This window comes from Saccharomyces kudriavzevii, assembly GCF_947243775.1.
Source record: "Saccharomyces kudriavzevii IFO 1802 strain IFO1802 genome assembly, chromosome: 16".
Lineage (NCBI taxonomy): Eukaryota > Fungi > Ascomycota > Saccharomycetes > Saccharomycetales > Saccharomycetaceae > Saccharomyces > Saccharomyces kudriavzevii.
The window spans coordinates 684,167-700,024 of NC_079287.1; the positions used below are offsets into that span (position 1 = coordinate 684,167).

Genomic DNA, 15,858 nt, shown 5'->3' on the forward strand with positions numbered 1-15,858 from the left:
TTCCCCCACACACCATACCTTCTCAAGAGGGATTCTTCTCCGGCTTTTTCTCGGACTCCAGACATCGCCGCACACCAGGAAAACCACCCAATCACCGCATGTTAGATTTCCCCTCTCCGCCCACTGAGGGCCGCCTTCTTACCCGCATGGTCACGCTGGAAAAGAAATAAGAGACAGTCTCGTTTCTTTTTCGGCGTCAAAAAAGGCAAAAAAAAATTTTCTATCACATTTCTTTTTATTGAAAATTTTTTTTTTCTTCGATGACCTCCCATTGATATTTAAATTAATAAATGATCTTTAGTTTTCCAAGTTTCAGTCTCGTTTTTTCTTGCTCTATTATAAAGTTTAGCTCTAGTTCAATTACAAAGATAGTATAGCAATCTAATCTAAGTTTCAAGTAAAAATGGGTAAAGAGAAGTCTCATATTAACGTCGTCGTTATCGGTCATGTCGATTCTGGTAAGTCTACTACTACCGGTCATTTGATTTACAAGTGTGGTGGTATTGACAAGAGAACCATTGAAAAGTTCGAAAAGGAAGCCGCTGAATTAGGTAAGGGTTCTTTCAAGTACGCTTGGGTTTTGGACAAGTTAAAGGCTGAAAGAGAAAGAGGTATCACTATCGATATCGCTTTGTGGAAGTTCGAAACTCCAAAGTACCAAGTTACCGTTATTGATGCTCCAGGTCACAGAGATTTCATCAAGAACATGATTACTGGTACTTCTCAAGCTGATTGTGCTATCTTGATTATTGCTGGTGGTGTCGGTGAATTCGAAGCCGGTATCTCCAAGGATGGTCAAACCAGAGAGCACGCTTTGTTGGCTTTCACCTTGGGTGTTAGACAATTGATTGTTGCTGTCAACAAGATGGACTCCGTCAACTGGGACGAATCCAGATTCCAAGAAATTATCAAGGAAACCGCCAACTTTATCAAGAAGGTTGGTTACAACCCAAAGACTGTTCCATTCGTCCCAATCTCTGGTTGGAACGGTGACAACATGATTGAACCAACCACTAACGCCTCATGGTACAAGGGTTGGGAAAAGGAAACCAAGGCCGGTGTCGTCAAGGGTAAGACTTTGTTGGAAGCCATTGACGCCATTGAACAACCATCCAGACCAACTGACAAGCCATTGAGATTGCCATTGCAAGATGTTTACAAGATTGGTGGTATTGGTACTGTGCCAGTCGGTAGAGTCGAAACCGGTGTCATCAAGCCAGGTATGGTCGTCACTTTCGCCCCAGCTGGTGTTACCACTGAAGTCAAGTCCGTTGAAATGCATCACGAACAATTGGAACAAGGTGTTCCAGGTGACAACGTTGGTTTCAACGTCAAGAATGTTTCCGTCAAGGAAATCAGAAGAGGTAACGTCTGTGGTGACTCTAAGAACGATCCACCAAAGGCTGCTTCTTCTTTCAACGCTACCGTCATTGTTTTAAACCATCCAGGTCAAATCTCTGTTGGTTACTCTCCAGTTTTGGATTGTCACACTGCTCACATCGCTTGTAGATTCGACGAATTGTTGGAAAAGAATGACAGAAGATCTGGTAAGAAGTTGGAAGACCATCCAAAATTCTTGAAGTCCGGTGACGCTGCTTTGGTTAAATTCATTCCATCCAAGCCAATGTGTGTTGAAGCTTTCAGTGAGTACCCACCATTAGGTAGATTCGCTGTCAGAGACATGAGACAAACTGTCGCTGTCGGTGTTATCAAGTCTGTTGACAAGACTGAAAAGGCCGCTAAGGTTACCAAGGCTGCTCAAAAGGCTGCTAAGAAATAAGGAGATTGATAAGACTTTTCTAGTTGCATATCTTTTATATTTAAATCTTATCTATTAGTTAATTTTTTGTAATTTATCCTTATATATATAGTTTGGTTATTCTAAAATATCATTTCAGTATCTAAAATCGCCTTCCCCCACTTATTTTCGGTCATAGCCTTAGACACATCCAACTGTTGAATTATCCCATGTTGATTCTGTGGGATTACGAATCATTTTGTCAATTACTGAAATCACATCGTCAACCGAACCTCTTACCTGCTTCGTTGAATCCCTTTCTCTTAATGTCACAGTTTTGTCATTTAAAGTTTCGAAATCTATGGTGATACCAAAGGGAATGCCCAATTCATCGTTACGTGCATATTTTTTACCAATCGACGTATTAGAATCGTCAACTTTGAAGTATATCTCTCTCTTACGCAAAATTTGCGAGATTTCCTTAACTATGCTGGGGAAGTTCTCATTATTTGATATTGTTGTAATGAGAACCTTGATTGGTGCAACCTGTAACGGAAATGAAAAAAAGGCCCTTGCATTATTATCTGCTCGCAGCCGGAAACAATGATCAAATATGCAGTATATAATTCGGCCTAAACCAAACGAGGGCTCAATGACGTTAGGGATGTATTCTCTTGTGTGCTGCAGAGTCGTTCTCATTTCAATAGAGACTAGACCGTCATCAAGTTCCACGATATCACCGTCAATTTGACAGGTAAATTTGCCGCCCTCCTTCAGTTCCTTGTGCCTACTTCGCAATTCTTCTTGTGAGAATCTCAACAAAACAGATTCAATTTTTTTTGCTCTATATTTGAACTGAGGCCCAAAAAGTTTCTTATTTACATCTAAGACCCACTCGATTTTCTCCTTTGGGGAATTTAATCTCTGTTTCACCATCAAACTTTTCCCAGTCTTCTTGGAATGCACTGTCAAGTCAAAGGCCGCTCTATCAGCGCAACCGATGCATTCAATCCAACCATATGACGTCAACAACTCGCCGTCCCAGCAATCGGTGGCATAATGCGCCATTTCATTCTTTAAATGCTGACGGAATCTAAATTTGTTATTGTCGATCCCAAGTTTCAACAAAAATTGATGAACTCTGGCCATAAAATATCCCAGTGTTTCGTTTTCTACCATTCCGGATTTTACTGCCTCCCCAATAGTCAACTTTACGGGGAGTTGAGGGTTACCACTTTCTTGCAATTGGCGTGATAGTAATGTTAACTCTTCAGCTGACACTTCATCGAATTTGGGATGTGACTTATCCAATGGGTCAACGAAATACTCAATTTCCGCCATTAAAAACTCTCTCACCCTTAACAGGCCACTCCTTGGGGAAATTTCATTTCTGAACGATTTCCCAATGGAGGCAGACGCAAATGGAATTTTACCTTGATTGATATCCAACAATTTGTTGAAATTGAGGAACTGTCCCTGCGCAGTCTCTGGCCTCAAAAATGCTTTCAACTGTCCTGACGCCCCAACCTTTGTTCGAAACATCAAGTTGAATGAAGTTAATGGGTCCAACACATCATTGGTGACTGGATCATTTATTTTATATTCTTGCATAATATGATTCAGGTCAGAACCCCTGAATCCATCGATCGTGTCCAATATTTTCTGCATTTTTTTAAAGTCTTTTGCACTGACATCCCTGTCCAGTAGCCTTTTCTTTAATGTTTGCTCGATCAAGTGGTCTGCCCTATAATATTCGCCAGTCTTGGGATTTTGGCACATCCAGTCTGTAAATTTGTCAACATGACCAGAAGTCTTTAAAACATCATAAGGAGTTAGCATTGGCCCATCGATTTCAAGCATGTCTTCCTCCATGACAAAATGTTCTCTCCACAATTGGATTAAGTTATTCTGCAACTGGCAACCGGGAGGGCCCAAATCAAATAAACCTGACACACCACCATATATCTCAAAAGAAGGTGTGTAGAAAAACCTTCTCCTCAAAGTACTTTCCAATGTATCTCTGATTGAGGTGGACATGGACATTTAACACTATGCTGATGCGATTTGCCTTCCAGGAGACTCTCACAACAACTCTTCGATATGACACATTTCATAGTTTTTTCAATTCCATTGTTGAAGGAAAAAAAAGGGTTGCAACTAATAATGTCGTTCATCTGTAAGTCTGTTATCATATATAGGGCTCACTCAATGGTGGTCAATACGTCTCAGTATCATCTGAGTTCTTCATAAATTTAAGCATTGTTACTTAGTTTTAAATACATCCTACGGCTAGCTTACATAGTTACAGCGAGTTATGAAACACGCTTATGGTTGTAATCATAAGGAGAGATCACTAGCCCTTTGTTCTTCCTGGCCCCTCTGAATATAGTTTCCAAAATGTCAATCATTTCTTGCTTATCGTCCACAATAAAATTTAACTTGTTGTTGTTCCCTGTACCAAAATCACACATCATATGCTTGTTTTGATAGAAAAACATCACAGTCATAGAATCTGTAAGCTCGTACATCTCATTGAAACCAGGAACTTCATCAATATCACATAAATAAATGGCGACAAAATTTCTCACTTTTTCAGCAATCGAAGATAACAGCTCGTCCATGATCATGCATTGTCTATCACCTTTGCGGCCGAAACGAATGACTACCAGACGTTCATTCTCGGTGACAATAGCCTGATCTACATGCCACCCCGTACGCAATTGAGGCAATAACACACTAGCCATCAAAACTAGACGTTATACTCTGGCCACTAATATGTTGTTTCCCCATGCGTGCTCATTCTATTCGATGATCCAATATAATGTATAAGTCCAATTTTTCCACTTTCCGAAGCGACCATTGGCCCAAAAGAAATACAACGAGCCATCTCCTCGCAGTAAACTGTCAAACAACTTAAACACACATAAAGGAATCCCAAAGAGGACATTCACTACTGTATTATGAATGAAAACTTCGCAGCGAAGCCTGAATATGGCTCGAAAAGTCTCAATTCGGGAAATTCGAGGTCGAAAATGGACAAGGATCCCATTATTAGCAAATTTCATAGAGCTGGTCTCAATGATCCCGCAGAGGAGGAAGATAATGGCATCAATGACAAGTGCAGTACTAGCTGGATCACTTCGATGATTAACGACGAAAAACGTAAGGTAGAAGGAAATGTGATATTGAATGATGGGGAAGATCTGCATTTATCCAAATCCACCCTGAATAAATGTGATGCTTTAGTGAAGATATTAGCGGATATAATCAAGCTGGAGTTTGTCATTCACCAATCATGGTACATTAGATCTCTTTACAAAAGTGTTTTAATTCAGTTTGAGGTGGAGACAGCCAAGGGCAATGGAGAAAGCGCTGGGAATAGCGATTGTGATAATGATAATAGCAGCGGCAACCAGGACGATGGATTTTATAAGGATTTGAGTCTCAAATGCATAAAAAAATGTGAAAAATCTTCTCTTGCGCTTGAGTCATTATCAAGAGACATTGACAAGATAAGAGATTTCATAATGTCTAGCACGGTAGAAGACAACAGAGTTGACAGGCTCTTGCAGAATTCGATGACTTTATTACTAGAGTGTTGGATCTACTCGATGAAGAGGCTGCGTCGACTAAGGATGAAGATTGCAGGTATCTTTGTTAGATCCAAACTTTTACTTATTGATCATGAACTAGTAACCATATGGCATTTTTTACAGGGGCAAAGTAGCGAACATGAAATGGCAAATAACGAAAACGAAGCTAAATTAAGAGGAACGATAAAATCGTACAGAGCGTTCATTAAGATATTCATACAACAACTGGAAGACTCCGAAGCGGGATCTCCATCCTCGTCATTATTCGAAGAATGTTTACACGTCTTTTTGGATGTCGAATCAATGTACAGCTCGTTAAACTTGAATTGGTTATTGAACGAGAACAAGGCATTACAGGAAATATTGCTGTCATCATCGCCGTCATCTGATAATGATCGTTCTAAGAGCCTCCCTGTCATTGACGAGACAAAGGAAATTGAAGAGATCAGCTCATTTGTCAATAGCATTGTCGATGCATCCATGCTAACGCATGACTTGACGCCAATCAATTCATCGGACAGTGAAGAATTGTCTAATGGAGGCCTCGATCGTCTGAATGAAAGAAGATTATCTTCATCTACCTCCGATATGTCACTGATGATGCAAAGAACATCCTTACAGAAACAACTTCCCACCCTGCTGACTGCTTTTAATAATGCTAGAAGATTAGAGCAAGAGTTACAGAATGCATGCAAGGTGGATGATAATAAACATAATATTAAGGGCATTGATTCAAATGTACGACAGAACGATCATTATATGTCTTCAAGTGTATCCTCTTTAATTTCTCAAAGCTCAACGTCAGCATCCCCATCTCCTCCATTGTCGTCGTCCTTCGTGTCTGCGGCAACTTCACAATCAAATATCCGCACGGCCACACTGCCACTTTCTTCTTCGTCTTCATTATTGGAAACGCAATCACAAACACTGAAAAACAACATGTCTCAATGGCTAAACCAGCCGCGGTCTGGTCTCAGTGGTTCAAAACTCATCCCGACAAACCATGTTGGATTCCACAGTAACGTTCTCAATACTCTCTACGGTATCGGTGGCGGCCCTACACCAAGGGCGTATAAACCCAACCAACCCTCTTCTTTAAATACATAAGCTATATGCTGGAAACGGATAAAGCAAACAGGCACTAAATACCGCAAAAGAATAACGACATCATTACTACTCAAGAAAATCAAAACGAAAATGAACCACACAGACATAAAACAAGAAGTATGCCATACATATCATCTTTACACATATAACTACTATTGCATGCATGCTCTTGACGATCATTTTGCTTATGTGTCATCGCAGGAGATTTGAATCACTTTTTACTTATATTCCTTTTTTTTTCTTCTAGGCATCGCAGCGAGTTTAAACTTGAAAAATTACTATCTATATAAGAAAACGATGAGATAGATGTCAAATATATCATCTACGTAAACCCTATTTTTTCAAGAAGCAGTATCTTGTTTCTTATCGTCGAGGTTTGCCGAAATTAATCCAAACCCTATCTCTCTGACTTCGCTGTTCCTTTTATGCACATGTCAGAGAAGGCATCTGAAGAAAGACCTATACGGCTGGCCGTTCTGGGGGGTTCATCTACTGGAAAGACATCCCTGGTATCTAGGCTTACTGTTAATATTGTCCACGAGGTTCACTATCCGACAAGAAACCAAACCAACTGGCTTTTTGATTTTGTTCCCAAATCGATCTTGGCCAGGGCCATACTGGATGAACAAGCTCATGAAAGACTTTGCCTTCGCTCCCCGAGCAGTCAAACATTAGAGCCCATTTTTCCATCCCCAGAAATATCTAAGAATGTATTACTGTCGCCGTTGGTGTTTCAGGCGTCCACCGATGATTTCCAAACGGTGAGATTACAGAATAAGAGCCATTCCAAGAGATCGCTATCCTTGGAGAAATCTGATTCTTCATCGTACCAAACTATTTATAATGAAGCTTACTTTAAAGGTGTTTCCAATGATAAGAGAGACCAGTTTAATGTTATTGACAACTTTAGGTTGCCCCTAAATTATATCCCCCCCACATATGTACCCATTCAAATTGATATTATTGACACACCTGGCTTTAGTCCTGACAACGTGGTGCCGTTTTTAGAAGTCTCTCTGTTCCGGAATTTAGGAAAATCCATTTTACATGGGTTAGCAGATGAGCCAAGACAGCCCGTATCCACAACTTCATTATTGGTTGCCTCTGGTGCTTCTGAGTTAAACGGTAAAATTGACGGCTACGTTTTAGTTTACAGCGCCGTCCCTGAATTAAACCATATTGGAGGCCCTCCGGAATATGGATATGATGTATCAAAAACGAATGCAGAGGAAGTTAACGATGGAGGATTTGAGTTACTAAAAGTAATCAGGAACTGCATTTTAGATGCTTGGACTGAGTTTCGAAATTATGAAAAAAGATGGGAAGAAGGTAAAGAAGACGATATATATTCATTGGTCTACAGTTTGAAACATCTTTGGGGCAAAAATAGTAAAGAAAAAAACGCCAGGATTGAGCAATTAAGATCATATAATACCAAACTAAAATCTATTGAATTAGACCCCTCATCTGTCGATTCACCACCACCATGCATAATCGTTTGTTCTCATATTAATCATGAACTAGCAAGTCCAATGCTAACTGAAATGGGAAGAAAGTTGGCAACAAAGTGGAAATATGGATTTGTTGGCATAGATAGCATGGATGATCGAAATGTTGATGTAGCCATTAGCTTATTAGTCAAGGAAATATCAGAAAAAATGAAGTTGTTAGTTCCAAATTCCAACGGAAATGGTAGTGGCAATTCATCTCCAGTTTATAACCCTCACTTGATGAATGATAAGAAGAAAGGCAACAACAACAGTTTAAACACCAGTGTGTTGAAAAAAATTATCAGATGACTGAAAGAGAGTATGATTAGCTTTTGACCATACTGCACTTATGATCATGATACATTGCACTTTCGCATACACAGAGGGATATATATGTGTATATACGTATGTATACGAACGTTCTTTTTCTATAGAATACTGCGATAAAAGAACAAAGGATGCTATACTTTATTAAGTTTTATGGTGCCATCATCATACCCAATAATACACCAATTGCTATCTGCCAGGCCTTTGAAACGTCTAAGTTCTCCTAACTTCAAACCACCTGATTGCAAATGAAATGATTTTAGGCCTGTCATCGCCCCCACTTTATAGTTATTCGATTTTAAACTGGATTCCGCATTTGAGTTGTTACCGTTTGTTAAATCTCCAATGGAACTATCGTTGACGATCAAATTGTTTTTTGTCTTCATAAAGGTTTGCACAACTTCCGAAGTATGCACATTCAAAACAATTGTCTTGCCTGACCAACTACTCACAAGCAAGGTGCTTTCTGTTACTTTATCGATATGGCTGATGTTCCTTAGAGGAAGATGGATTTTTAATGGTTCACTCACCGTCAACGTGTTGGAACACTTTATTGATAGTGTAGTACTTTTGATGTAGTTCGTAGCAACCCGTGGGTTCATCGAGAACTTGTGTTTGGTTATAAAATCGTCTGTGGAACAACTATAAAGTTCATTCCCGTTAACGCACATATTAAGTATTGGATTTGGATAATGATCATTGGAAACATGGACCAGTTCGACGACATGTTTTCGAAGATCCTCATCAAAAGTAGTTGTAAATCCAATTATGAATCCATTTTCAAATCCCAAAAATATGACATCATTCAACCTAGCAAATCTCATTATGATGCCAAATTTTGAGTCCTTGGGGAGCTTTGAAAAATTTAGCTCTTTTAAGAACTTAGGAAAATTAATGTCACTGAAAGGTCTTTGTAGTTTGAATGTTGAATCTTCTATTATCTGGTATATATCAATAGCTTCTGAATCACTAGTATGGCAACAAACAAGTCTATAAATTCCATCGCTCGTCTCTAATTCCATTGGGGCATCCATGATAAAGTTTGCAAAATTCAATGTATTTATTGGCATTTCATAGATTTGGATGCATTGCAAATTCTCCATCTTATTGGACTGATATTGTCTACTGACTAAGTCTGTGGATCGTGCGGCAGGTTTTTTTACCTTAAACATTCGTAGCATGGAATCTTTACAAAGAACGGAGAGTACAGAACTACTTTCCACCCATTGAAACGCTACAATGTGCGGATCGCCTTCCATCTGCATACTCGTAATGGGCCTTTTTGTCACCAAGTCCCACATGACTAGAAGACCCTGGCTATCACCAGATATCAGAACTGGCGCTTTTGAAGCCAATGGCATTTCAATAATCTGTAAAGCTGTGATGCCCTTTTTATGATTACGTAAGGTAAAATCGGATAAAGCTAGCGCTCTTGTTGCACTTCTCTCATTACTAAAGCATCCCATATCTGCAACCTATTATTGCCTTCAGTATCATCAGATTGTGCATGACACCTATTTATGCACACGTTTAAATGGATAGAATGTAGCTCAGTGGTCCTTTATTTTTGATTTCCTCATCTTCGTGTTATTTCAACTTTTGTCCAAGAGTTGAAAAATTTCATTACAAATTTACCCAAAAAGAGAAAGAAGAAAAGGATCATCATTTACCAGAGGCAAAGTCATAAAAACTAGTGTGGACGAGCTAGTGACAGAGAAGGGGAGCAGCAGACACATAATGATGACTAGGGAGAGCATAGATAAAAGAGCAGGAAGAAGGGGTCCTAATCTGAATATTGTGCTAACGTGCCCGGAGTGTAAAGTCTATCCACCAAAGATCGTTGAGAGGTTTAGCGAAGGGGATGTCGTATGTGCTCTATGCGGTCTAGTGTTGTCTGATAAGCTAGTTGACACCAGATCTGAGTGGAGAACTTTTTCCAACGATGATCATAATGGTGATGACCCAAGTCGTGTTGGTGAAGCTTCAAATCCATTATTGGATGGGAATAATCTATCAACAAGGATCGGGAAGGGTGAAACTACAGATATGAGATTTACTAAGGAACTAAATAAAGCACAAGGGAAAAATGTCATGGATAAAAAGGATAACGAAGTACATGCCGCCTTTGCTAAGATCACTATGCTGTGTGATGCCGCAGAATTACCCAAGATTGTAAAAGATTGTGCCAAAGAAGCGTATAAACTTTGCCACGATGAAAAGGCGTTGAAGGGAAAATCTATGGAAAGTATAATGGCTGCTTCCATATTGATTGGCTGCAGACGTGCTGAAGTGGCGAGAACCTTCAAAGAAATTCAATCATTAATTCATGTCAAGACCAAAGAATTCGGGAAAACTTTGAACATAATGAAAAACATTCTGAGAGGCAAGAGTGAAGATGGTTTCCTGAAGATTGATACTGATAATATGAGTGGTGCGCAAAATCTTACTTACATCCCTAGATTCTGTTCTCATTTGGGTTTGCCGATGCAAGTCACCACCTCTGCTGAATACACTGCGAAGAAATGTAAAGAAATTAAAGAAATTGCAGGTAAATCTCCTATTACTATTGCTGTTGTCTCCATCTATCTAAATGTCCTTCTCTTTAAGATCCCCATCAGTGCAGCAAAAGTTGGTCAAACTCTGCAAGTTACCGAAGGTACCATTAAATCTGGTTATAAAATTCTATATGAGCACAGAGACAAGCTCGTAGACCCACAACTGATTGCTAACGGTGTAGTGTCCTTGGACAGCTTACCGGGAGTAGAAAAGAAATGATAAAACAGGAAAACAATAAATCATAAGAATAACAGCTATGAGTCGTGTCAGAGGATTGAAAGATTGCTCCATGACAGCAAACCATCTATTTATTCACTATTGTACTACGAAAAAAAATGAACACTATATAATCTAACTAAAAATTATTTTTATCTTTTGATAGTAGTTGAGAAAGCAAAAATTAAACAAATAGTTTGAAATATATGTATGTAGAGGCTAGAGTAGTAACGATTAACCCATACCGAATTGCTTTGCCATTTGTTGCATTTGTGGGTCTTGCATCATCTTCATCATTTCGTTCATATCGGGCATTCCACCGCCCATTCCACCTCCCATTCCACCTCCACCAAACATGCCCATCATATTTTGCATTAGGCCTGGGTTTTGTTTCAGCTTTTGTTGTGCCTGTTGCATCATCTGTGGCGTTACCTTTGGCATACCTGGCATATTGGGCATACCTGGCATACCTGGCATGTTTGGCATACCTGGCATCCTAGCATTGGCACCAGGAGCACCTGGTTGTTGTTGTGTTGCCGTTTGTGCCATTCTCGCCATCATCTGCTGTTGCATTAATATCATCTCCACTTCAAATACAGATGTACCTGAACCCTTGGCTACACGAACCATCCTGGTAGGCTGTTCGACAAACATCCTACCGTCAGATTCTAGTTCCTCTCTGGTCATGGAATCCAAGACGTAGACCATTTTCTTCATCTTTTGAGAAGTCTCTTCTTCTCCTACTTGATTCATCATATTACTCATACCCGGAATCATCTGTGCTATATTTGATAATGGACCCATTTTCATTATGGTTTGCATTTGCTTCTTGAAATCTAACAGGGTGAACTTACCCTTTTGGATGTTTTCCATTGTAGCCTTCGCATCTTCCTTGTTGGAAACCGTCTGTAGTTGCTCAAAGAGACTTTCAATATCGCCGATACCTAGTAGTTTGGATATAAACGATTTGGGTGAGAATTTTTCCAAATCGTGGATGTGTTCACCAGTACCAATGAAGATAATTGGGGTGTTAGTGGCCGCGACAGCTGAAATTGCACCACCACCTTTTGCATGGCCGTCCATCTTAGTTAATAGAATAGCACCAAAATCAGATGATTCTTTGAAGGCTTTTGATTGCTGCTCCGCAGCTTGACCGATGGAAGCATCCAAAACCATGATAGTTTGGTTAGGCCTGATGACGTTAGAAATTTCAACCATTTCTTGAAACAACTCCTCCTCTTGACGATGTCTACCAGAAGTATCGACAATGATGATATCGAACTTTTCTTTCTTGAATTTGTTGATACCTTCCTCGGCAACTTTAGCAGGGTCAGTTTCCGTATATGAACCATAAAAGGGAATTCTTGCCCTTATGGCATTTTGCTTCAACTGATCAAACGCACCGGCACGAAAGGTATCTGCACAGACTAAACCTACCTTGAAACCTCTCTTCGAGTAATAAACGGCTAGCTTGGTACACGAAGTGGTTTTACCTGAACCTTGCAGCCCGACAAACATGATAATATTTGTCTTTCTCTTCTTGGGCAGAAAGGCCTTCTCTTCATTACCTCCACACGTGACCAGCTTACATAGTTCATCAAACACCGTTTTTTGAATAAGCTTCTTGGTTTGCGCATTTGTCGTTGAATTCTCACTGCGGTTCTCACTCAGCAGTTGCGACCTTATATTATTTCGTAACTTTGAAACCAGAGCAATATTAACATCAGATTCCAACAACGCCGTCACAATGCCCTTTAACATAACATCTACAGATGTGGCAAAATCATCCTGCGTATTGGAAATTGCACTGTTCACAGCAGAGTTGATCCGCTTTCCCAAATCAGCCAAAACCATTCTTCCTTGGACTTGTTAACGTGCAGATTTTTCTTTTCTTCGCGGATCCTGTCTGTTCAACTACTTTTCACTATCTTGTTTTACCAATATTTTTTCAATTTGTTGGCGCCTTTGTCGTTAGCGGTGATTTTTCGGTACTGTTGTGAAGGAAGAGGCCATTATTATAAAACGATAAAGGTAGTAACAATATTATTGACGAACTCACAATTGCCAATGGGTAGAACCAGCAAGTGCACTCGTGAACAATGGACAGTGTGTGGGATGATACTAGAATAGAAGACAGCGCGGTGGACGAGACGGTGGGCTCGTCTCACGCTCAGGAGAAAATCGCGCTAATAAAATCAACATTATTCAAACTGGATCAGGACGATAATCTGGAAGGCGATCCTTGGGTGCAGCTAGTCAAGTTGATCAGTGACGAAGACCGTGAAGAGGAGTTTACCACGTTCAAGGAGTGGCTGAAGGAGGTTAAGAACGTCAATGACAAATCCGTTACAGGCGTAGCGTTAATTCATTATATCATTGTGTTTGATCGTGCAGACTACATTGAGTTACTGCATGATAGTCCTCCCGGTGAAAAACTAGATCTGAATCTTTTCGATGACGTCGTAGGCTACACCCCGTTGATGTGGAGTTTCAGTTTACAGAGAAGGGACTGTTGCTTAGAACTGTTCAATTCATTTGACGAGATAAACTTCAACATGACCAATAAAGCCGGACTGTCTGCTTGGGATATGGTTCCTCCTTATTCACCACTTTCCGAGTTTTTGGAACATAATAATATGTTTCGATATCGTACTGAAAAACACGAAGCGCCGCAAACCTCTCATCAGAAGGGCCCTTCTTTCCTAACGAATAATGAAGACTCTGCCACTAAGGAAACTTTTGACAATATCGACTTGCAAGTGGCAGGTTTAACTTTAGCCTCTGCGGCGGACGACAACCTTTTCCTGGATTCAAGCGATAAGAACATGAACTCTTCACAAGGACGGACAGCCTTCATTGATCCAACGTATACAGAAGATTATCATGGTACTTTCGACTTTGATAAACTATCCCCAGACCAATACTTGGAGTTTTCAGATTTTGATATACCGCAAATCTTAAACCTCCTGGTATCCTTACCACAAAAGGAACCCCACATGACCACTTATCCAGCTGGTTTAATATACCAATGTATCAGGTACGCTGATCATAAGATTAAGTCCAAACCGCTGGTAGAATCCTTGATAAATCTATCTTTAACAAAAATCTTGACCAGTGTTTCATCTAATGGCGCTGCAGGATTAGTCTCTACAGAAGCTTCTTTACAGGCTGGTGACATTGTATTACAATCGTATTGGCTAAGTTGCCTATCGTTTCTCTATTATTACCTTTGTAGAGATGAATCGTTTTTTAAGAGGCACCCAAGTGTGCTACAAGAGTTGATTAGCACCATACATTCTATCATTATTGAATTGACATCATCCATCCATTGCCGGCTGATTTCTTTGATAGATTCGACACTACTGGCATACACAACCATTCAAGATGTTAAGCAGACCTTATACAAAAGAGACTGGAACTTTTTCAAAAAGAGAAAGCAGGCCAAGCTGTTATTAAAGGAAATAAACAGAAAGCAGTCTAAGGAAAAACAAAAAAAGGAATTTTATCGACAAGACCAGAATCAAGAAAATCAAAACGATCAAGAAGAACGAAGCGGAGATGATTCGGATGACAGAGTCTCGACTAATGATGATAACAGATCCAATGCTTCCCAATTTTATGATAAAGAAATTTTAAGACATCTATATCCCCCCTCATTTGAAGAACAAATGAAGCCTTCTCCCTTAAAGATTATTCAAATATTTGGTGCATTATCTTACGTCCTCAATTTACATCAGACCCATCCGATTTTTCAGCAGCAGTGTCTCTCTATATCAGTTAATTGGTTTTCCACAACTCTATTCAATAAAATCTTAAAGGACAAAAAGAAGAGGTCGTTATCAAGGGCTCACGCCATCCAAATTAGATTAAATCTCTCGACTCTAGAATCATGGATACAGAATAATGACTTCTGTGTTCCTAAACCAATGCTTATCGATGATTTTATGTGGCAGCGCTTCCCCATGACTTTAATTCGCGATGTTGGTGAAATAGACTTGTCGGATCCCATACTGAGAAATGTCGCCACGTATAAACCGGTGGACGAAAATGATAAAGACTGGATATATGATACAACAAATTCATTGTTTTACTACCAGCCATTTCACAAAATCGCACAGATTCACCTTGAACCAGTCTTCCAATTACTACAGTGGTTGCAAGTAGCCACGACACTCGACAGTGAAGAATCGCTAGTATCAACGATGAATTTATTACCAAGAATAACGGCGGTACAACTATTGAAGTCTATGGAAAAGTACAGTTACGAATTAAATGAAAACAAGTTCAATTCTAAATTGAAGAAATTCTTAAGCAACAAAGTTAAAGATGATAAAATGAGCAAGGCTAACCCATATTTGCAAGAGCATGAAATTCCATATTTGGTGTTACCAACAATTCCTGAAATGACAGACCTGTATTCAAAAGGTCCAGATTCGCATTCTTTCCAGCCATTTCTACCTGGCAGTATTCAAGACGAGGTTTATGAACTTCACGATACAAACTTTAATGAAAGACAAAATGAACCACAAATTTCTCGAGCCACCTCGAACACTTTGCGCTCTTCTAATGACGATGATGGGACAGAAAACGAAATCAAAGAAAACAGAGAGGACGTAAATGTCAACGAAGCAGCTTATACAACGCCTGAAGGCAATTTATTAAATGGAGGTAATGATGATTATTTTAAGAAATTAAATATTCCATCTTCCACCGCCCAACGTCCCGCTTGGTCGAATAGTGATGATATTGAGCAGAATCCGTGGTAATATGTAGGTAGAAGTATGAACTTTTGTATGAGGACTGCTTTTTTAATGACTCCCGACGTATTTAA

General features: G+C 39.7%; 9 protein-coding genes across 9 annotated transcripts; 5 read left to right on the forward strand and 4 right to left on the reverse strand.

Moving 5' to 3' along the window:
• Nucleotides 1–403: 403 nt before the first annotated feature.
• On the forward strand, nt 404–1,780 carry TEF1 (translation elongation factor EF-1 alpha; the record flags this gene model as incomplete). The annotated part of the gene is made up of 1 exon (XM_056231932.1): nt 404–1,780. The coding sequence occupies one exon, from the start codon at nt 404–406 to the stop codon at nt 1,778–1,780; it is 1,377 nt and encodes a 458-aa protein (XP_056085702.1).
• A 159-nt stretch (nt 1,781–1,939) lies between these two features.
• On the reverse strand, nt 1,940–3,775 carry GRS2 (putative glycine--tRNA ligase; the record flags this gene model as incomplete). The annotated part of the gene is made up of 1 exon (XM_056231933.1): nt 1,940–3,775. One exon carries the CDS (start codon nt 3,773–3,775, stop codon nt 1,940–1,942), a length of 1,836 nt encoding a protein of 611 aa, XP_056085703.1.
• Nucleotides 3,776–4,050: 275 nt separating this feature from the next.
• On the reverse strand, nt 4,051–4,482 carry DIB1 (U4/U6-U5 snRNP complex subunit DIB1; the record flags this gene model as incomplete). The annotated part of the gene is made up of 1 exon (XM_056231934.1): nt 4,051–4,482. One exon carries the CDS (start codon nt 4,480–4,482, stop codon nt 4,051–4,053), a length of 432 nt encoding a protein of 143 aa, XP_056085704.1.
• A 216-nt stretch (nt 4,483–4,698) lies between these two features.
• Nucleotides 4,699–6,438, forward strand: MDM36 (Mdm36p; the record flags this gene model as incomplete). The annotated part of the gene is made up of 1 exon (XM_056231935.1): nt 4,699–6,438. One exon carries the CDS (start codon nt 4,699–4,701, stop codon nt 6,436–6,438), a length of 1,740 nt encoding a protein of 579 aa, XP_056085705.1.
• A 431-nt stretch (nt 6,439–6,869) lies between these two features.
• SKDI16G3450 (uncharacterized protein) lies at nt 6,870–8,237 on the forward strand (the record flags this gene model as incomplete). Its single annotated transcript, XM_056231938.1, has 1 exon — nt 6,870–8,237. The coding sequence occupies one exon, from the start codon at nt 6,870–6,872 to the stop codon at nt 8,235–8,237; it is 1,368 nt and encodes a 455-aa protein (XP_056085706.1).
• Nucleotides 8,238–8,389: 152 nt separating this feature from the next.
• Nucleotides 8,390–9,721, reverse strand: ASA1 (Asa1p; the record flags this gene model as incomplete). The annotated part of the gene is made up of 1 exon (XM_056231939.1): nt 8,390–9,721. One exon carries the CDS (start codon nt 9,719–9,721, stop codon nt 8,390–8,392), a length of 1,332 nt encoding a protein of 443 aa, XP_056085707.1.
• A 271-nt stretch (nt 9,722–9,992) lies between these two features.
• SUA7 (transcription factor TFIIB) lies at nt 9,993–11,030 on the forward strand (the record flags this gene model as incomplete). Its single annotated transcript, XM_056231940.1, has 1 exon — nt 9,993–11,030. One exon carries the CDS (start codon nt 9,993–9,995, stop codon nt 11,028–11,030), a length of 1,038 nt encoding a protein of 345 aa, XP_056085708.1.
• Nucleotides 11,031–11,261: 231 nt separating this feature from the next.
• Nucleotides 11,262–12,881, reverse strand: SRP54 (RNA-binding signal recognition particle subunit SRP54; the record flags this gene model as incomplete). Its single annotated transcript, XM_056231941.1, has 1 exon — nt 11,262–12,881. One exon carries the CDS (start codon nt 12,879–12,881, stop codon nt 11,262–11,264), a length of 1,620 nt encoding a protein of 539 aa, XP_056085709.1.
• A 245-nt stretch (nt 12,882–13,126) lies between these two features.
• SKDI16G3500 (uncharacterized protein) lies at nt 13,127–15,793 on the forward strand (the record flags this gene model as incomplete). Its single annotated transcript, XM_056231942.1, has 1 exon — nt 13,127–15,793. The coding sequence occupies one exon, from the start codon at nt 13,127–13,129 to the stop codon at nt 15,791–15,793; it is 2,667 nt and encodes an 888-aa protein (XP_056085710.1).
• Between the last annotated feature and the right edge of the window lie 65 nt (nt 15,794–15,858).